General features: G+C 39.5%; 1 protein-coding gene across 2 annotated transcripts; it reads right to left on the reverse strand.

Moving 5' to 3' along the window:
* Positions 1–13,087: 13,087 nt before the first annotated feature.
* On the reverse strand, positions 13,088–14,890 carry RB195_013946 (uncharacterized protein; the record flags this gene model as incomplete). 2 transcript variants are annotated; one of them, XM_064203994.1, is made up of 6 exons in its annotated part: positions 13,088–13,259; positions 13,309–13,426; positions 14,378–14,475; positions 14,588–14,665; positions 14,722–14,750; positions 14,813–14,890. In XM_064203994.1, 6 exons carry the CDS (start codon positions 14,888–14,890, stop codon positions 13,088–13,090), a joined length of 573 nt encoding a protein of 190 aa, XP_064059874.1. The 2 variants fall into 2 exon arrangements, with proteins under 2 accessions (XP_064059874.1, XP_064059875.1); XM_064203993.1 differs by lacking the exon at positions 14,378–14,475 and having other exon boundaries at positions 13,309–13,414; positions 14,588–14,750.
* Between the last annotated feature and the right edge of the window lie 7,850 nt (positions 14,891–22,740).

Below are 22,740 nucleotides of genomic sequence, written 5' to 3' on the forward strand. Positions count from 1 at the left end.
TCCTGACTTAGCACGGGACTAGAGTAAGATACGAAACATTATTACAAGTGACGTTTGTTTTAATCTGCTTCCTGAAGATGCCAATGCCGATGCAATAAATCTTCAAGAAGCAGTATGCTCGGGAAGAGTGGGTGGTGGGCAGTCGATAAGAAGTTCGGTTCCTTCTACCGCACGGCCAAAGGTTCGAAGACACCCTAAATCTAACTAATCCTCTCATCTCCCTGGAGTCGATAAATCAATACCAGACTCCTGCTGGATGATAAAGATGGTAAGTGAAAGAATCTGGATTCCTTTACTATCATCCAGTAGTTGCCTAGGCTGGGCATCTATTCATAAACTGCAGACGATTCTGGATTGAAGAAAAACTCGAGAAGTTCGGAGGTCGGAGCTAGCTCACCTGGAAGGGGTTGATCAACGCTGTTCACTTTATCCTTCGTCCTCTTATATTTGCAGACACAAGAAGCTTCTACGCTTAGTGACCATTCACATCTCAGGTTGCAATGAGATTAAGATCGGATAAGGAATTCCTAATTCTTTACGATTTAAGAGCAGAGACGTTTTAAGAGTCGATCTCAAGGGAGTGAATTGGAGAAACATCAACTACTGTAACGTATGTTGCTTACCTCTGTAAAAGTCCTGCTCACAGGCGTTGTAACTGTTGTGCATAGAGAATGACATTCGGGTGCTGAAATTGAAATGTTCTCTTCTGCATCAACCTTAACATTTTTCTACTAAGCAGAAAACTTTCTCAATATTTCTGAGTTTGGCGTGTTCACAGATGTAGTACATAGTTGCTGATTTTTGTAGCAGCTCTTTGTAAACTTCCGCTACCTGAAGAAGTTAGTGCATATCTTAAATGTTGCAATAATTTAGAGAATATTCCTGATTATGAAAGACTTTATACCCAAATGTTGAACAGGGATCAATTGGTGTTTTGGGCAAACAATGGATATAGTCGGGTCAAAACGACATAAAGCACTGTGTATTTACGTGCGCGCTCGAAACAGCACGGTAAAGGCAGCAGAACAGAGGCGGATGGTGCCGGCAAGGCTTTCAGTACGCTCCTAACCGCTACGCTCCACCGCTCCTTGAGAGAAGCCACGTACGCAATTGCACCGTTCTTCATGTCATTTTGACCCTACTATAGTTTTACAACAATTTTTAGCATCAGGAAGAACTCACTTCCTTTCTAGTGTCGCTGAATTTAGCAAAAAAAAAAAACCGTTGCAGGAAGAAATGTTGTTGTTATCGCGAGTATTTGCTCAAATTATTAGTGATAGGATTAACAAGGAGTGATTTTATCCCATTTTTGAATAATTTCGGAATGACATTCGTGAAATGTGAGGAAAAATAATAGGTTAGTACAAGTACAATCACAGCAGCACAAAAAGTAAAGAAAAGTTATGATGTAGCTCCGGAACAAATGTATGGACTAAATATGAAATAAATATAATAATATATATAGTAAATATGAAGTCATTGAAATTTTGGAAGGTCCCAATTAAGCCAAAACTCTACTCAATGGAAAATGCATTCGTAAGCTACCCGTTGGCCATCGATTGTGACAAAAGTGGAGGAGTGATTACTGCAGAACTTGGATCATCACTAAGACAAACTATTTCCCAAGCCAGAACACTCCTTCAAGCTTATGCAAGCTCGCAGAATACTCCGCTTACAGGAATTTCCCTGCTTTTGAGAAAAGTCCGCTCTTACGTCGCTCTGTCTGGCAGCGTAACTGGGAGTTGCTGTGAGGGGAACATTTGTTCCGGAGCTACTTCGTAAAGTTTCTTTACTTTTTGTGCTACTGTGATTGTACTTGTATTATGTACTGCAATGTAATGATATCAAGCCAAAATTAGTAGGTTAATTTTTTTAAATCGCTGAAATGCGACTACGAATTCAGAAAGTCCCAGAAGCTTTATAACCATCTTTGTGATCTCTGTGAAGTTGTATAATCTTACGTACTTTTCTTTTTTTTTTAGCATTTTACTTTCAATTCTTTCTTTCACGGTGTGGTATCGGCTTCCCCATGATCTCTGCTATTGCCGGTGAGCGCCGAAAGACAACCGTATGGAGTTGAGAAGCAAGTCGTGAGTGTTTTTTTTTATGTGAGAGTTAAGTGTACATGTAAAAATAGTATTTCTAACGTGTTGCACATCATTCGATGGGAAATCTTCCCCTCTAGCAGGTGTCTAGGACAAAAATCAATCAAATTTTAGTAATATAATTTGATTGGTTTTTGTCTTTTCAGATCTGGAGTTTCAATGGAGCATTTTTGACTCCCTCAATTTCTTGCATTTAATGGAGCTGATAAGACCGCCGAAACTACTTTTCATACCTGTATTGTGCGCAGGAAACATCGATTGAGACTATTTTGAAATATTTAATATTATATTAAAATAATAATTAATGTTTCAAAGTAGTCTCAGTCAATGTTTCCCGCGTACAATACAGGTATGAATATTTCGAAATATTTTGAATATTTTGAAAAAAAAGAAAGAGACTTGGAAAATGCTCTAATAATTAAGAATACGTGAACAAATCAACCAAACTACTGAGCAATGAAAGGAAATTGTTGAGACTAAAGGGAGGAACAGCAATAGAGGGGCATAGTTGATTGATTTGCAGTAGTTCCCTTTTTTTCTGAAAAAAAAGGTTCAAAAAAATTAAGTTTGCCTACAATCGGCTAAAACTATGTAGTCGACCCGATGCGTGGTCAGTTTTCGAGGCTAAACTTTTGACTTTGAAGCTCAAAAAGAAACGACTGGTGTTGTTTTTAAACATTGCTCCTTCCCCATGCACAACATCAATCTCAGCAGCTCCTATGGCTTCGATTAAATGCAAAGAACAAGTGATTTTAGAAATGCTTTGTTTTTTTTTCGTCTGGCTTCCCATTAATCATCTAAAAAACCACAAATTAATAAAATTAAAGAGTTGATGTTAGAACATCTTGAAGTGATATAGAACTTCGAAAACACATTTTATGAATGAGATTTTTAACAACGAAAAGAAAATGCGCACGACTAATTCCTCAACCTTGTATCTTCTCAGGGCCATTAACTAAATTATATTAATCAAACTAAATTAATGAGTTTTGCACTGATGCCCGTCTATACAACATGGATTTTCTTAGTCGAAAAGTTAGCTTTTACTACACAGAGGTCGACTAATTGTTCCGTATTGTGTTCATGTTTTTATGAACGCTACTCTTATGACATCGCCAAATGCCTGTGTCCCTCCCCTGGACTTAAAAAATGAGAATCAATATAAGCTGAGTCGTCACCCTGGACAAGTAACAGCACAAAGATGGCATATGCGAGACGGGTTCTGAATTTTAGGAGTGGACCGTCGAGAGGAAGGTAAAACAGTTTTATGAGTTGCAAACAAACAGTGAGAACAAATCGGTTGTTGAGCAGGTGCAAAAAAAAAAACGAATTATGGCTATTGTATCTCAATTGATAGTACTGTGGCTGCCCATGATGTTTCTGAACATTATCCTACATATTCATCCGAACCCGTTCTGTCCCCGTATACGCTATTTTTAGGCGAGTGCACACACAACGATCTCTATTTCAAGATCTCTATTTTTGACAGTGTACAAGTGCTGTTCACTTAATTCTAAATAATTCATGCGCTGTAATATATTAATAGCATTTCATTCGTCCTTTTTGCAACATTTGTGGTAGAGTCAGGACCACACAAAAGCACAATCAATTTCTAGTTCAGAGTTTTTTATGTAATGCAGCACTCGTAGTAGGAAATCAGATAGCATTTCTGCGTACATTCTTAAAACTGCGGACATTTCTGAATACGAAATGAAGTTTTATCGATGATAACTGTTCTGAATTCAATAACTGATTTCTTTAACTGAGTCAAACACGAGGTTGTTACAATCCTTTACTCCTGGCTAACGTTTCGGCAATATCGCCTTCTTCAGAGTCTGAAAGGGTGAAGTCGAACGTGATTAATCCGATCAAACGCCTTATCCGCCCAACAAAGAAAATCCTACGTTTACTGTTGGGCCTCATAGCTACCAGTAGAAGATAACATCGTACCTTACGATCAGCTGACACTGCTAGATAGCTGTTGTGAGGTGACTAGCGCAATCAAATATCGGCCTTATATAGGGCCTTATATAGGGCCTTATATAGTTCCCGCGTAATGCAGAAGCATTCGTCTTTGCTATTCATCTTTGGGCCCTTGGAGTGGATCCAAAAATCCTCCAGAGCCTTGCGCGCCGCAATACCAGGTTCGTGCGCCAAAATTTTATCTTCAAAATCTTCTCCGTTATGACGCCGCACCCTATGGCCACCCAATGCAGTGGAGTCACATGATTTCCTTTTGCCGTGCAGGTGTTCTTTGGTTCGAATACATAGTGGCCTAGCTGTTTCTTCTACGTATTCGTCACCACACTGCACACAGGAAATCATATAAACAACATATGAACTCATGCAATCACCCTCGTTGTTTTCCGGACATATTTTGTTTTGAATTCGTGGTAGAAAACCACCAGAAAGTGTTTTCACACCTCCATGCCTTTTCTATTTTCTTTAAATGATGATGAATGATGAGCTCCCATCTTTCCCATCAATTCTCCCATCTTTCCTCGCAATTTTATTCTTTGCCTCTCTTGCAATTTTTTTTTCCTTTCCTCCTTATCTAGTTCCTCTTTCAGCCTATGTATGCTCAGTTCCTTCAACATTGTTCCTGCTTCGAAAGTGCTGTTACATTCTCTGTCTCTAACTGCTATTACCAGCTAACCATCGCTCGCACATTTGTTGGTTCCTATTTTCGGCCGCCACTTACAACGGGTTTGTAGCAGGAATAATGTTTTTTGTTTCTTTGCTATAGTACGTTCTTTTTTGTCGTGTTATGCTGAACTGTAATTTACGAAATAAACATAACAAATATGTATACATGAACACACACATGAAAAAGGTTTGTAGAAAGCGATGGAAAGCGCAAGAAGAATGCAAGAAAGACGTAGTCCGATGCAAGAGATAGTTTTCGGATGTTCATAAGCTTGCAAAAACAGGAAGAAGGTACTCACTACATAATTGCGCTGCCACGAGTCTTCAGTCAAGCGTAGAGTTCGTAATAGAATTAGCTCTAGCGGATATGCAGTTGCTGGATCCCACAACTACTCCGGAAGACGTCCATCTTGACTCGAAAACAACGCGATCGGCTTAGGAATCGTTTTTTAGCCAGCATTAGAAAGTTTGCGTCATAATCTTCTTCGACACATTGAAGCAGACGCGGAGATGTGCAAGTTTAAGAGCAGAAGTTTAAGAGCGCTCTGAGTCTTCGTGAAGACTCAGAGCTTTAAAATCTTGAACTTATATTCTTCGAGTTGTGATTTTGGAAAATTTATGCAAAAATAAAGGTAAATCTGCTTTGCAGTACATTAATGCTACAAAATAAAGCATGAAATAAACCGTAGATATTTTCCAGAAATGTTAGCATTCGATCACCTGATCATGCACTTGCTCATCACGTATGTGAAGCAGAGACCAAAATTATGAACTGGCTTTGCTCGCAACTAACGTTTCTGCGTATCCTGAGCCTGAAAGTAAGGACATTTGTAACACGTCCTCTCATACCCTTTATCTAGAAGAAATTTAAATCTTTTGAAACACTAAACCAAAGGCTGCTCTGTGCAAGCGGCAAACGAGCAATCAATTTGTGTTCGCCTAGCAGAACCTCTCCACGGTACACGGCAGTGCTCTGAGATCGTTACATACAATCTAACGAGAATGCTCCTCTCACCACAGTCGCCACTATCTTACTGTATGTTCGCGGAGTTGTGACGCGCAAAGGTCTAGTGACATTTCGGAAGGATCCAGGAATTCAAACAAAACAGAATAGAAAAGAAAAGGAGATCTCTTTGGGGTTTGATCCTCCATGTGCATCAACGCGTACTGATCTACACTAGCTACACCACATTCACGGTGACTTGTCGGTATCATTGCCACAGTGCTACTGCTTAGACCATATCGAGAGCACAACGATTTCGATTCTTTCCGTTGATTGCTTAGGGCAAGCTGTTTAAAGAGAGTAACTCACTGTTGGTAACCTATGTACAAGTAAAAGGACTGAAACACGCTATTTATATACAATTCCACAGCAATAAATGCTGATAGGCGTTTTTTTCTGGTGCTTAGCGTATACCAGAACACCATCCAATTTCACAAAATCGTTAAAGCCACGGCCTGTATTTTGACTGTCAGTTGTTTTTAAAAAGGACCGAGTAACACATCAGTAGACGTCACTGTTTCGCTGCTTTCCCTGTTTTGATGTCAAACACAGCATTATCACATGCTTAGTATACTTGTCGTCATCAACTCAGCTTCTCGTCCTAAACGAGGTCGACCTCATCGCATTGAGCATGTGAACTCGTCATCATAATGGCTCTTCAGATGAAATTCCAGATCGATTGTAGTTTTTCCAGTAAATTCCATTCGCACTTTGGAGCTGGTTTGATTTCGTTCATAGTTACCGTTCATAGATAGTTATAGGTTGGACAAAACCATATGTAGACCTTGAGTTTCATCTGATGCGGCATTGTGATGACGAGTTCACATGCTCAAGGCGATGAGGTCGACTTCATTTAGGACGAAAAGCTAAGTTGATGACGAAACGTACACTAAGCTATAAAAAGAGTGAGCACAATAGAGTGTTTTGAAGATGTTACGGCCACAGAACTGTGGAAGCCACAGTCAATAGAAAGCTGTAGAGTTTCTAAACCAGAAACACTTCATCGAAATATAGGCCGATTTGACTATAGCTTCCAGCAGAAACCCACGCGAACTCATCATTGGCTGCAGAATTTAAGACACTGTCTGGAGAAAGCCTAACATTATCTGGCATGGTTTATGGGGAACCCAGAAAGGTATTTGGCTAGGTACTCACCCTACATCAGGTTCCTAGCGCTAACCTAATCACTTCATGCTTGCCAATCTATTCGTAGTTCTGTGAACTTTTTTTTTTGTGGAATGTGGACTTTTAAATTAGCCAGAAATAATCCTGATGTTTGTTTATGCTTCATTCTAGTGAGCTGCTGATAAATAAGAACGTCAGAACCAAGGTTATCAGAGAGCCAATTCAGATGCCGTAAAAATAAATGTTCTCTATTCTTGGTTGAATTAAAGGCATCACCCCACGAATGTGAGGTGGTACGGATTTCAGGTGATATATTCGTATACGGTATCGTAGACTATGGAGGTAGGGGTGATTCCGTCCATTTCTTCCCGATTCCCTTAAAAAAACAGCCCGGAAAATGCGGCGTCGAGTGTTCCGGCGAGCTATTTTCTACAAGGAATTCGATTGGAGCGCGCCAGTGTGCACGCGCCGCATCTTCCGGGCCGTTTTTTACGGCAATTAGGAAGAAATGGACGGAATCACCCACCTCTCCATAATCTACGATAACGTATACGAATACTCCACCTGAAATCCGTAGCACCTCAGATTCGTGGGGTGATGCCTTCAAACGATGAAATGCTAAATCGATCCATTTAGGACAAATATAGCAACACTCCTTCTACTTCATTTCAGAAGCATACTCATGTCTGAACCCATTTGAGGCATATCCGATGATTTGCCAGTTCCAACTTATGCGTGAGCTCAGTGTATTTATGCTCCCAGGCTAGGCCGGTACCAACTTATCGCTTCGTGAAAGATGAAAGGGTTGCTCCGGTTGCTCCACCTTGGGTAGCACATCCCATAGGTCGTGTAAATGTAGATGTGACTTCTTACCACTGCCCTACATCAATCCCTTAGATTAGTGATCACCTCTGTACCAATAATAAACAGAATATTGACAAATTTCTGGCGCGAACGATTAACTGTAATATTTTATCATTTTATTTCGTTTAGCAAAATTTACCATGAAACACCCCACATTTGGACTTCGGATTGCATCTGGTTTCTCACTAATAGTTTTCTGCTGAACACTGTATGGTGGTATCCACCAAACTGGTTCTGATCAACAATCCATCGTATTTTCCTCAACTCAATCGTCAGTAGAACGTTACTGTGTGCTGAGTCACATACTGGTTGCCGGATGCTATTCAGTAATGTGGGAGCAATAAACAATTATGAATATCCACCCCTGCTTCACACATCAGAGACAAAACAGAGTGCTGTAGACTCTTCTGCAGTCAACCAGGAATACATAACAGCAAAAAGTAGATATCTTGCCGGATTTGTTGTATTCGAAGCTAATACTTTTTTTTTCGAAGTCAACCCATTGATGATCATGTTTTGCTTGTGGATTAGGATTTGTTTGACCACCGAACATTTGGATAATCCTTCTCAACATTGTCGTTGACGTGTTCTTACTTCGTTTCCAGCGAAAAAACGACTTATCCACACTGACGACACGGCTTATTTCTGATTTATGAACTTCAAGAGTTCCTGCAAAATCTCCCCTTATCTTGATGTTCTGAAAGTAAGACTTCTACATAATCAGGAGACCTGAAAAGCCTCACACAAACGAATATCCCTCTGATCGCCCCTGTTTGGAATTGAGGAAGAGCGAAATTAGTGAAATCTCTGCCTTTGAAATAATATGAGTAGTTTATGTTTTTTTTTTTACGGGAAGTTACGGTTCTTCGAGTTTTATGTATACATACTTACGCTATATTTATTAAGTCAGGTAAAATAAGTGGCGTACAACAATCAAATGATACACTGATAAGTTTTAAATAACAAGGGTTTTACATTTTCGACCTTTGGAGGAAAATAGGAGCACTTCATGTCCATCCAAAAAAAATCCATCACGAATCATGAGCTATAGCTACATAGCAGTTCCAAGCAGCGATAAAGTACTGAATATGTAGCATTTGTTAGAAGGATCAACTTTGATCGTGTCATTGGGCTCGACACGTTGTCGTTAAGGACCGGATACCATGAAATTGTGAAACTAGGATCTCTACACAAAAGGTTATGGATAAGGGTGTAGACCACGAATGTGGTGGCGATCATGCTCAGTTCCCCAGCTGCCCTGAAAAAGGATATTTGAAGCGCTTTTGGCGGCACCTAGTGACGTTCTAAACTTGCGAACTAACCACTAACGGGCTTAACTTGTGCCAGCGAGCGGGAGAAACAATGTTAAGAGTTCAGCGGTTGTGGTGTCATATTTGCAAACTACATCCCTATCTGTATCTATTCACCGAAGACCCCAACACTCACGACCTCATGATATGCTGCTTTTAATGCATTTGTGCGCTGAATCCTGAATCGCGCCTACGAAGTATTGCATGCGTGGTGGGTTGTTAGGTGCCTCGTAGGAGAGTTTGATCGACAAGCTCATTTCTCAGGACAATAAGGTATTGTGTTCATCCTCGTGATCTACATCGCTTTTTCGTGGTGAGATCCAAACATCGTCAATTTTTTGATGTGTTGTCTTCAACTGCTCACTTGATTTCAAACAAACAAAGTCTGAAAGTTGCTATTTTCACGAATCGGAGGATAATCCGTATATTTTAATCATTCATACAACTAAGTGGTTTGCGTCAGAGTGTGATCAGTTAGACCGGAAGCTGATGAGAGCCGAGATAAAATCGGCTCAAAGCGCCACTCCAGAACACTCCACATAGAATGACATCCACACTGAGTACTCTGACTATTTGCTCTTTTTTTGTGCTGTCAAGTGTCTTCTTCTTGGTCTCCTACCTACTCTACCTTGTATGCAAACACAGTTACCGACTTGACAGAAATGACCACTTGTACAGCGGCACGAAGACTCGCGACAGTTGTGACGTGGCCGGTGAGCTTATGACGCTTTTTGTTGTCCCGCGAGTTCGCTCTACACCTTAGCCTCATTTTTCGAGCAACTTAATATTGGAAACGATATTTACTACGAAATTTTCCGAGTTGCGAATCACAGTAAAAAAAACAGTTAAACTTTACTGGGAATATTGAAAAAATATCTTTTCTAAAAAAATTAACGAAAAGACATCAAATAGTTTTTTGGCATGAAACCGTTCGCCCAACGTTCCAAACTGGTTCGACATTTCCCCAGACCTTGTTTATTCGGACTTTCAAATCCTACGTTCTCATCGCATAGTATGGAAGGATTTTAGAAATGACAATCAAATTTTCTTTAAAAAAAAATCTGATTTTTCTGATACTTTGGGAATCTATGAATAATTTTTTTTCAAATTTCAGAATGCTTATTGCGAATAAGCAGAAGCAATGGTTTTTTTAAATCATAACTTTTTTGATCAACCAGTGCACTAAAACCATTACCAGTATTATCTAATCTCTTTTTTTTGCAGTTCTGATCCCTCCACCAATTCCGCAATTCATTTATCAATGCGATCAAGAACCTCCTGGTGAGTTTTCTCTTCTCCCCCTCTAGAAATAATTTTTCTTAAAGAAAACTTTAATCGGCAATAGCAATTGAAAGATAGCACCATTCCGGGCAGAATGATGCTCACGATTTTTTACGATCTGCTGACAATGGCGAGGGCGATTGTTTTTCCTTCTTTTTGTTATACATTATTGAAAATTGTTTCCGTTGAGAATTGAAAAAGTCGTTCTCTTCTTTGTGATTGAAAAAGCAAGGTGTGGAGATGAGGAAGACGCGTTCGACATGGCCATCAACATCACACTCGTACTTTTCGAGTTCTTTCTCCACGAAATTGAACTCAAACCAGTAGGAAAATACAAATATGACTCAAACAAGACGGCGAATCCTCATCGGGTTTCGATTAATTTTTCCAATGTCTACACGTAATTTTATCCAATTTACTCGAATGACTAGACAGTTTCTGTCTGACGTGAACTGTGAACAGTAATTTTTAACAGAACAAGGTTTTGGAGTGATCCTTGGTCTTCCGGAGTAGGTTTGATGATTTCTTCCTGTTGTTTTGAGTGACAGAAGTGAACTCTCGAGTCTCCACGAGTTAAAACCAAAAAGATTATTGCACTGAACTTGCAGCAAAGTAGACTTAACTTCGCTGAAAGAATTGTCCCCACATGTTAAATAAAGTTCCGAGAAGTTTTCAATTTTTTTCGAACGGTTTTTTTTCAAACTGGACATAGAATTACTGAGAAAATCTATCAGAAGGGAATTTCTGCGGAATTTCAAAGCAAGGCTCGAGAACAAATGATCTCCACAATAAATGAGCATCCATGTAAATTCCAGGGATTTTTGGCGGAACTCAACGGTTTTTTTGTTCCCCTGGACATTGTTCTGTGCATTAAAGGCAGCATACCATGAATCTGACGTGGTGAGGGATCGCCGGGAAAAGCTAGAGATGAGTTTGCAGTTTCGGGGTGGTTCCGTCCATCTCTCCCTAGTCGTCGTGAATTACGGAGTGCTTTAGAACGCTCCTCTATGTGCATGTTTCGGCACCTTCAGCAGACTATTCATTGGTTTCACTTGAACATTTCGGCGAGAAGACAACATTGACCTTCGACCGATCGGATTTGGGTAGAGGCGTGCACAAGGGTCTTCCACACCTTCTGCATCTTCCACACCGTTTCTAACTTTGGGGAGAGATGAGCGGAACCGTCCGGATCCCAAAATCTACAACCCCGCTTCTAGCTTTTTCCGTAGTTTCTCTCACCACGTCAGATTCCTGGTATGCTGTTTTAATTATAACGGAGCAACTGTAGACCTATTCTTCTGTCTATCATTCTGTCATTTAAGCGGACTGTCACTGTTACTGTCATAATTGTGTTAGCAAAAGAAAATGCTTTCAGACTACTTCGAAGCAGCACGTGCCTCCCCATTGCCGTCATACGACGACGTTCTTTACTGTGATCAAGTTGCAAGGTCTTTTCAAAACCTTATTTCGGCGAAGTGATTCTCATTGATACCCAGAATTTCACTTGGATTCTGTACATACATTTACAAATGAAGGATATTTTCACGGATGTACACAGACAGGAAAAACAATCTTATAACTTTATTGCACCGTACGCAGTACAGCTACATCTTGATGAGCTATGCTTACCTTCATACCCGAGATCAGAGTACAAAGCTTCGTGCTCCTAATCTCAAGCACAACTATAAGAACACCTAACATTCTGGTTATGTAGGATCATAGCAATTACTTGTGACTTTGTATTTCAACAATGAACAAATTTATTTTAGGAAAACCATTTTTATGGCAAAATTGGTGCGGATGCGCTTATATTTAAGTGCACTTCTCGCTGAAGCAAATCTATTATGTACAATTCTTGCACCTCGGATAGTTATACATATTATTCTACTCGTACTCAACATAAACCACAACGATAGGCCACATTGATGAAAGCAGCATATACATTTATATGTATAAAATAACACCGGCAGAGAAGACAACATTAGAAGGCTGAGTCCGCGGTGATGTCTTGAAGAAATCCAATGTGGGACAAAAAAGCAACAACGAAACGAAACAAGTACTATCTGTGGATGAATCAGTAGATGAACGATTTTCCAACAGAAAAAAGCTTTTGGTGTGAATTTGTGGTTGATAATAACAATAATGGTACGCAATAAGTCCATATCCAGTGCATGAAACGTGCGCGTCATGCAGCTGTTCATCGTCAAATAAATTTGTTTGTGGAGACGAAAAAATTATTGCTGCAGCTGCAAAGTGAGTACTTTTCACCAACTGAGAGAAGAAAACCATTTCGGGAAGACAGTTCAAAATCAACTGAAAGTTTGACTGTTCTCGAAATTGGGGAAGCAACTTGGATCCAATATTTCCAGTCTCCGCTGCATTCACTCAATTTGTTCGCTGCTGATGTGCACAGAATATCTGTGCACATCAGCAGCGAACAAATTTGTGATTTCGACTTGTAAAATTTTAAAGCTGTAGCAACATCCTTCTTTTCCAAACATTTCGTCAAGTGCTATTCGTTTTCTCCATTAATTATCATCAATATAGGCTCAAAATTAAAGATAAACCAAATGTAAAGAATCTGAGAAAGAAAAAATTTGAATCAATGTCTTCCTTGAGGAAGTGTTCCACCGGACTCAGAATATTCAGTTACCCCATATGTGAATTTTTTTTTTTTGCTGTTTCGCCACGAACGATTAAATCTGAGACGAGTTTGACACTGGCGAATTTTAGAGGTTTTCTGCTTTCGAAGTTCAACTCAACGCCCAAACAATGAATGCTAACAGAAACTCGATGGAGTAACTCTGACTAGCCAAGGACGGATCTCGGCGAGAAGGTTGCCTTCTATGAGGCGCCCTTCGCAAATGCGTTGAACCTTTTCCATTGCAAAGAGATCCTTGACAGTAGCAAAAAGTCATATTTATCCTAAAACCATTCAATTGCTAAGCGAACCACATACTAAGGAAGGACGTACCGCTGATTCCTTAGCGTAGTTCGTTCGCTATGGCGACACAGTTGCGTAGTGCCCTCAGGCAAAGACTTGGGACTGCGGAAATAAGTCTGGCAATCACGAACTACTCCTGGAATTCTCACTGGAAGATAAATGAAAGAAAACAAAAACAATGTCAAAGTCAGTCATTAAAATAATAAAATCTAATCAAAATAAAATATGAAATGAATGATGAAATTTTTATTTTCGGTAGAGCTATAAGTGTCAGAACAGTCACCAGATTGGCCAGATTTATTGTATGAATATTCTGTTTCCTCCACATTTTTATCAATATAGCTACCAGTATAGCTCTAATTGAATTAATGGATGTTGTCCTCCAATGATACAGTTTCGCTCGTCCAAATTTACATGGAAATGACGGAAAATGGCGGCGAAATGAGGCCGGCGAGACCACATTTGTGTCTACTACAGGCGCATATTCCAAGTTCGTTTGCAAAACACAAATGAGGCACCGCAACCAACTGTTGCTGACAACGATGACCCATGAGAAACAAGTGCTGCACTCAATTTTCTTTTAAATATCTTCGATGGAATCTAAACAAGAATCACTTCACCACTTTCGAGGTTCACATTTCACCAAAGCAAAAAAGTCAGAGAAGTGAGAGGATTCCTCGCAAGTCAGCAAATTCTTCCGTAAGATCTCATCATCTAACATCTAAAGGCAAACATAGTCCGATAAAAAAAAATATTTTAAAAAGAAACATTAGTCAAGAAAGAAGTCATTCATTCGACATTTGTTTTTGACTGTTTGTGGTGGGAGCACTGAAGGAATATTTTGACTAGATTGTTGCAATTATATGATCAATCAGTCAATCAATCAGATCTATAAACAATCAGAGGAGAGTAAGTCGCCCATGAAAGCGCGATGCGCTTTCGATTCTTGGAAGGAGGCGTCAACCAGAGAAAGAGTATTTTGCGCCAGACGTGTGGCGCTCACTCGGTTGAACGCATTTTGCTACACATCCCATGTTCTCTTCTAATGTTAACCAGCAACACTTTCCCCGGCATGCGAATTCCGACTTAATCCACTAACCAGTAAAATCCCGACGAGTGTGCTTTCTCAAAGAAGGTCTCATGCACGACCTCGCATAAGTACTCTCCTTCTCTTTGAGGGATTTCAGAGGAAACTCCCTAGAACTCGAAAAATGACGCTATGGCTAATTCTAAACAGAGGATCAGAGAGGAACTGTCCCGTATCTTCATTCTTGACAAATTTATGAATGCCGTAAAATTCAGTGCTCACCTATAACTTTTCCATCGTACTTTCCTCCAATGGCGGTTATGTTTATAGTCATACAAGGAGCACCACATGGTACATGACCTGAAACTAGTTCGTCATCCAGACATGCATCATCTGCTATCATTGCATCACCGTACGCGTATGGTAGACCGTAGCGAGACCAATTCTGTAAATGCGGACATGAAAGTTCATAACTGCACTGCAAACGTGAGCGAACTGAAAACTTACAATTAGTGCAAGTTCAGAAGCACACTGGTAGCACACTCCTCCGAAAGTGGTCGGAAGGAAAAGTAGCAATATCAACATCACCTGGAAGAATGTGCATGTAGTTGTTTAATAGCAGGACACATCGCCGAAAGGGGACAACCATTTGGGAATGAAAGCTAAAAATGTGTCATTGGGTCACCTCAGACTGCATGCACTGCCCAAGCGAAAAAAAAACCCTATTAACAAAGTGAGGAGAAATGTAGGCAACGAGGAAGAAAATTCGACTAGAAGTGGTTAATAGACATATGCTTCGAGGAAGATATATTCATGAAATAAAAATTATGAGGTCCGAACACTTAGCTAGCAATCGAATAAGAAGGAAAGATCAAAAATTTCTATTAAAAGTGCATGCAACAACACGACGCTTCAAACTTCAAACTGATTTTCAATGAATACGAACAAAAAGCACACCATTTGTTTAACTCTTTTCTTTAAAAATATTTCTTTAATCTTCGTCCATTTCTCGAACTTTGATCTCTCTCTGTTCGCCCCACACAGGCTCGTGGATTATGAAATACTGTAGCGTCTTTGAGAGCAGCAAATGATTGGATGAATTTAGACTAATTAATTAGATGAAACTTCATCATTTAACCCTAACAGACACAGCCAAGTGAACAAGAAGAAGAACAATTTTGCGAAAGATTACAGTCATAGCGAACAAGAATTTATCATATGCTGATGTTTACATTTTACATGCGTTATAATTTCAATGAGGGATGACCAGTAGAACATTGAACAATTGCGCATTTCTTCGAGGGATGGCATTGCTAAGCGCCTCAAATTGTTTAACAAGAGGTTCCCCACGACCGGACTTACCAACGAAAGTACAAACAGATTTCATTCCGACATCGAATCAAATCGCATACGGTTGAAAAAAATTCAGTCTTCTCGAAGATGCCCCGCAAACATAAACGTTACAATACGAAAGAACAGAGATCATCATCTTGTTCAGCTAAGAGATTTGCAGAGCACTTAAATCCATTAATTTGCTCATATATCTGCGTTTCCCTCGCACAGGGACAGCACGTTTTTTTTATCCACTTCGAGACTTTTTCATGCGTTATTTGTATGCAACACTTTAAATCGATGCTGCTTAGCTAAATATTTCAGATTCCCAACACTTCAGCAGCTTCAAAAAGGAAAAAAAAACTATTTGCGCGCCTCAAAAACGAGAGATATGAGAGTAGCTGTCCTAGTGAGCGTGAATTTTCACTGAATCCAGTGATGTTGGAAGAGTCGAACCTGGTGAGAAAATTTGCACGTGGAACTGTTCCCCCTGCACAAAAAAGGATGATAGTAAGGTTGCAGAAATAGCAGTTGAAACCAAGCGCAAACACGAAGGTTCGCTGAAAGACCGGGCGATGAAATACGATGAAATTCCCACAACGTTCCAATAGTGATATCTCGAAGACTGTCGCACCACCGCTTCCTTGGAAATGAGAACAACGAAAGACTCATCGATAACACGGACGTAACTTTCATTAACATTCGTACGAACACTGAGTAACTACATGGGAAAACCAGTCTCGACGATATGACATTGAGTGACTATTCATGCGTCGAAATATTCGATTAACTTCAGAGATAATGGATCTGGTTGCATTAGGAATACCGGAAAATAATCTTTTATCTACGTATTTCAACCTGACCCTTTTTTAAATCTAAAAACCTCTTTCATTCGACAGATTCGGTGTTGAAATTTGCGTTCCAACTGGCATAATTTTATTAACAGAGTTGTACATCACTGGCCGAGAATTAAAATGTATTAAAAATTATCCTCCTAATCAGACGAATACGGCGAAACCGGAACTTCCGCTGCTTCAATACACTTGTCACATACAGGTATTACGGTAGTGTAAGGTTAAAGGCATCACCCCACGAATCTGAGGCGGTGCAGATTTCAGGTGGAGTATTCGTATACGAGATGGGAGACTATGGAGAGGGGGGTGATTCCGTCCATTTCTTCCTAATTACCGTAAAAAACGGCCCGGAAGATGCGGCGCCGCACAAGAATGGCGCGCTCCAATCGAACCTCTTGTACAAAATGGTGCGCCAAAACGAATGAAGCGTATCTTTTACGTTTTTTACGGCAATTAGGAAGAAATGGACGGACACCCCCCCTCTCCTTGAGCTTCGGTCCCGTATACCAATACTCCACCTGAAATCTGCACCACCTCAGATTCGTGGGGTGATGCCTTTAAACGAAATGAGGGAACATGAACCCCGACCCCCCTTTCTCCATGAAATTACAAAACAAACTATAAGGAAGAATAACACATATTATGTCAAAAACCGTCGATAACTTCTCGCAGGTTTTATCTCGTACTGTACCAGATTTTTGCAAAAGAAGAAAAAACTTAGATCAGCACCTAAATGATGAATAACTCAATACTACACAGTTTTCCACAACTTGAAAACAATTGGTTGCGAAAATGCTCAGATTGAGTGGATATTATTATGTTTGGGTGATCGTCAATGTCTCCGTAAGAAAAAAAAACTTGGAGAAATACTTCCGCATGCATTTCAAAGAAACTCGCACTACAAAAAGGTTGACTTTTTATTTTTTGGAGCTCTCAGGGTTTTTTTTGAAGTTTAGATGGGACACGGAAAGGCCATTTCTCTCAAGTAATTTGTGCTCTATCTACATATTGGAAGAGGAGGGAAATACTCTTGAATAAGAAGGTTGGCTCATGACAAAGACAGCGGTAAACCTCGCTTACACCTAAAACTGTTTTAAACCAACTACGACCCGAGTTATGAGAGCTTATTAAAACACCTACACTTTTTTTGCGCGCAACAGAAGACAGGACTTCAAAACGTTTTCCCACTTTGTAGGAACGTTTAAAAATTATCCACATATTTGGACAAAAAGTCTGAAAGAGACTCCTCACGCAGAATTTCCCCCTTCAAGCTGTTTTGCTTCTTTTCAAATCTCGATGGAAAAATCCAAGAAACAAGTAAAATTTTCAATTCTTGCCATCTTAACTATTAAAAAAATCCTGAAAGGTTGCAAATGCGAAAATTCAGTCACTAAGCAGAGAAAACCTTCTTCTACGAAGTACACCCAAAAGTATTTTCCCTACTGCACTTCTCACAATATTATTAAAAATTTGAATGTTGCAATACACAATTAGAATATTTTTTAGCTATTAAACGTTCTTAAATTCGAGTAAATCGTTGGAATCTGTGCGGGACTAAAGTTATTCATTGAATAGAAATTAGAAATTTCATTTGAAATTCTAAGTTGCAGCTAATTCGTTTAGTTCTAGGTTCCCTAGTTTGCAAAAATCTAGTTTAGCGGAGAAAATTCCAACGTACGCCTGATTCTGCGCAGGTCAGGTATGTCACAATAAATAAAGACACTACTAATTTTCAGCAATCAAGAACTCATGTGGAGAAGTCAACTTTGAAGTTAATCTTTAAATACCATACGCAAAAATCTAACAGCCTATCTCTAGAAGGCTTACGCGTGGAAGTGTTACATCTTTTCAGTGAAAAATACAAAAATCTGCCAAGTAAAGATCTAGGATTTGTGAGACTTCATCGCAAAATGCGAATAAGAAATAGAAGTTTCCCAAACTTATGGAAAACAAACTTTGTAAACGGCCTCCCACTGTTACAGTAAAGCGAACGTTCAGTCGGAATGTTTTCAAAACTTCTATAAATCCCACTCTTTGAGAAACTTGTTTCCAATTTAATCCTTGAATGGCAATAAAAGGCAGCAGAGGCAGGATAAAAAGGGTGGGGGAGAATAAAAGCGGAGGAAAAACTTTCCATTACCAGCAAAAGTTTCTGCCGAAATGGTTAGGGGAATATTTGATTCGATTACACCTACAAGATCGATTTTCTAGCGTGACTAAATTTCGCAAACTGGATCTCACATCAAGTAACTTCAGAAAACTTCATTCATATGCAACTATGCGAACCATAAATTCGGAACCTCGATTAAGTCAGTTCAGAGGGCTAAGAAACAGCACGATCAGTTCCCCTCAAAAGGAACACAGGTTCCTCGTAAAAGCAATGCAGCAATGTGTGAGCTCTAAAAAATACTTCACAGTACTACATATGCGCAATGCAGCCTTTACAGAAAGGAGACGAAGTCGCCTGCTCAGGGCTAATTGCTTAATGCCGCCTCAAGCAATATCGTCCAAGGATCTAGTAGAAAGTAAGTTTCTTAAAGAGTGGAACTACCAGATGCTTTGAAAAGATTTTGATCCAACTTTCGCTCTACTGTCACTGTAGAAGGTCCTTCACTAAGTTAGTTATTTTTTTAAAGTGAATTAGGAAAACATTCATTTCTCAGCAACATTTTACGTTTTTGCACTTTTTTAAACATTTTTTTAAAATGAAATTTCCAGACGAAAGAAATGAGTATAGCAAGGGAATAACACGACTTATAAGGAATCCACCTTTAAGTTAACGCATTTATTAGTTGTAAATAGCTATATGACTGCGTATGAACGTTACATAATTGTGAAATGTATACATCTACAGATGATTATTAATCAGTTTTCTGTCGTGCGAGAACTTTTCTACAAATATTTCCCACTAAATTCGTATTCGATACATCCATAGTATACCTTCCATATGGATGTAGTGCAAAATTTTCAAAACATTATTTCAGTCGTGTGTGGTGGTCGAATGGCATAGGTTCAACACAGATACTTTGAGGGAAAAACTTGGAGGTAGAGATAGAATGTTCCTTTGAATAGAAAAATACAACTAACTGCCCCATACAGGGGGTAGATATCGCAATTCTGGCTTTATTTACAAAGACATGGTTAATTTTGACACCTTCAGAAATCCACATTCCATATTTGCTGACACAGGACCTCTGCTGCCCCTAACACCGAAAGCGTCGAAACATGCATTATTACAGTCGAGTAAACATGCAGTAGAATTGCTTTCAAAACACTTCCAAATCACGTACTTCAAGTCGTTTATTTTTTGTTTACTATTAGACATTGCATGGGGTAGCAGGAGGTTACTAACCATACTTGACAAACGACAGTGCCTCTATGAATTCGTAATGGTTACTAATTAATTAGTAGGAAAAAACCATTTCGCAGTTTCTCATTCATGAATTGGAACGGAAATTCCTGGTTTTCCTGATATAAAGATAAGCGAAGAAATCCATTGGTTCTAATAATCCGTAAAAAAAATTTCAAAAATCGTTTAAAAAAAGTGAAAATTTGGATCCAATAGTACCAGGCATATGATTAACATGTAGGATGTTTGCAAGAGAGGTGTTGGTTCCCATAAACAGTGCAGTATCTAATTTTTCGTTTATTCCTCAAAATTAGGATAGAAAAAAGTGCTTTCGATCTAAAGTGAACCACCTTCATTCTCTACAGTCCATTACTCTGATAGATCATAAACCCTTCTTTCCTGAAATGACTTGTTCGTGGGGATTTATACCACTGTGGAAACCGCATTAATTTCGGGATGATCTGATATTTCAGATAATCAGATATTTAACATGTATTGTGCGTTCGGATTGAACCTCGACACCTTCAAATTCAAACGAAATAAAAGTTGCCTCAACAGACAAGGAACGGGTAGAAGCGTAGAATGAACAACTAGGATAAGAGGGTTCTGTGTTGTGAATTGTTTGGATCGGGAGATAGCCGAGTCGCAGCCTCTCATAGGCGAGAAGAGAGGCAAACAATAATGAGCTATTTGACGATGGAACAGCTTGTTGTAGATGTGAAGCAGGAGAAGGTCATATGGGCTAGCGACGCCACACGTACGCTATCGAAGAGCTCCCAAAGAACTGGAAATGTTGGAGAACGTAGGTCGAATCATTCCGAATTCACGCAACGACGTTCGCTGGGTTCTCCTTGTAACGATACAAAAATGGATGGAAAGAGTCATAAAAAAAAACCACTGAAATGCACAAGACTTCATATAATCACGAATCAGGTCAGAAATGAACGATAAAATATGAGGAATTATAGGGTGCTTAAAAACGGGTTACAGTCACCCAACGTATGGGTGCGCCCGCCCGATCGCATTACGGCAAACAATGAAGTCGACCGCCTCTCGCAGAAACCAATACCTACACCTTCACTGTACCGCGGGCAAACTGTTTTTGCACTTCAAATGCACAGTACGTTGTTATTTTAACAATTTGTGCCTATGGTTATCAACAAGATCAGAGATGTGTGAAGAAAAATGAGCATTAAAGCAGACTAAACAGTTCTAAATGACGAAAGATGTTCAAAAAACAAAACATGGAATTTAGTAACTTAGAAATTTTGGGGACGAATAACGATGTCACATGAAAGGTGTGCGATTAAAAGCCGACTCCATGGTGCTGGGGATGGTTTATAACTACGTAAATAAGAGCTTCGAAAAGGTTAAATGAAATAAATGGGATGAGCTACGTAAGGGTGCATTGTATTGACGGGGCACCTTATTTGCTCATCTGTTTTCATGATTGTCTACCAGTTGAATCCCCCTCTGCCTTCCGAGGTTTCTCCTACTGCTACACTTTGTGCTGCTGTGGCATCGTCGGAAGAGAAAATTCAGGAATTCGAAGCAGCAAAGCAAAAAAGAATGAAACACACATCGACTTCCAACGGCGGTTTTCTCATATACATTGTAACTGGAATTTGTTTGACTAGAAATACATGAAAAGGTTTTCTGCTTGATTTCTCAAAGAAAAGTCGTGGGTTTTGTAGGGATCAGCGTTCATTTTCGATTACGCGCTACAAATTTGAAGCTCGATGAAACTTAACAACCACCACATGTTATACCGGAATACAGTGAGATTTTCAACTGGTCACATGCAGAAGTTGAACAGTGTAAAATTTCGGTTGATCTAAAGCGAATCTTCGATTGGGTTTGAAGAGCTTCCAAACACGATTCTTCTGACGGTTTCTGTGGAGATATTCCGTGGATGAATCTCTCGACACACGCACTGCTTCCAATTAAATAATTTCCGGTGGTGAGAGGCATTTTATTTTGTATTCGTTTTGTACTTGTTTTTTGTAGCAAATTCGAGGAGAAAATCCAAAAGGTTGTTCACAAGACGACATCGAATTCGACCAGCATATTTGAACAAAATAAGTCCAGATTATTTCACTACGTACCACAGTAGAAAATATTTGAAACGGCATCTTAAAGTGCAAAGGCAGCCCTGCACCAAGAGTTCTGGATTTCGCGTTATCCCAGCGAATAAATTTAAAAAATATGTTAACGATATGGCTCCAATCAATAGCGCAAACTTGGCACCTAATTTCTACCCGTTTTGAGTGCCGTTCGATTACTCTTGGAGGGAATTTTCAAGAGCTGCAAAAGAGACAGAATTTGCATGACGTGTTATATGTAAGTCAAAGAAAGGACTGTAAGGGTTGAGGGATCTGTTTGTTACATAACATACTGTTATGTTTAACAGAATTGATAGTTTACTGATAAAAAAAGTCCCTATAAGGGTTGAATTATTAAACGATCTTGCTTCCATAACATTTTCTATTTGTCGGCTAACTGTGTTCAACACCCATTTCGTTGCAGAAGCAGGAGTGCATCAGCAGCAGATTATTCAGCACTCAGACAAATTCAGCGTGATTATCACTGATTTAAAGGACCGCATGTTTGCGCCAACTCTGGCGAATCGTAGTAAGAGAAGAATCGAAGTTCCAAATATTTTTCAGAGAAAAACTCACAAGAACAAAAGCCGTCCAGAGTTTTGGGCATTTTTTTCTAGAAATGAAATTAAACTGTTTACAAGAGAAAAATTTGCAACACGCATTAACGTTTTCAAATAAGTCTTGATGGTAGGCAAATAAACTGTGTTAGCACAGAATTGACTATGGCGACTAAACGATCCAAAGAGACCTCAAATTTGAAGGAATGGACATAAATAACACGTCACAGTGAAGTTCACA

This window comes from Necator americanus, chromosome V (assembly GCF_031761385.1).
Source record: "Necator americanus strain Aroian chromosome V, whole genome shotgun sequence".
NCBI classification, from domain to species: Eukaryota; Metazoa; Nematoda; class Chromadorea; order Rhabditida; family Ancylostomatidae; genus Necator; species Necator americanus.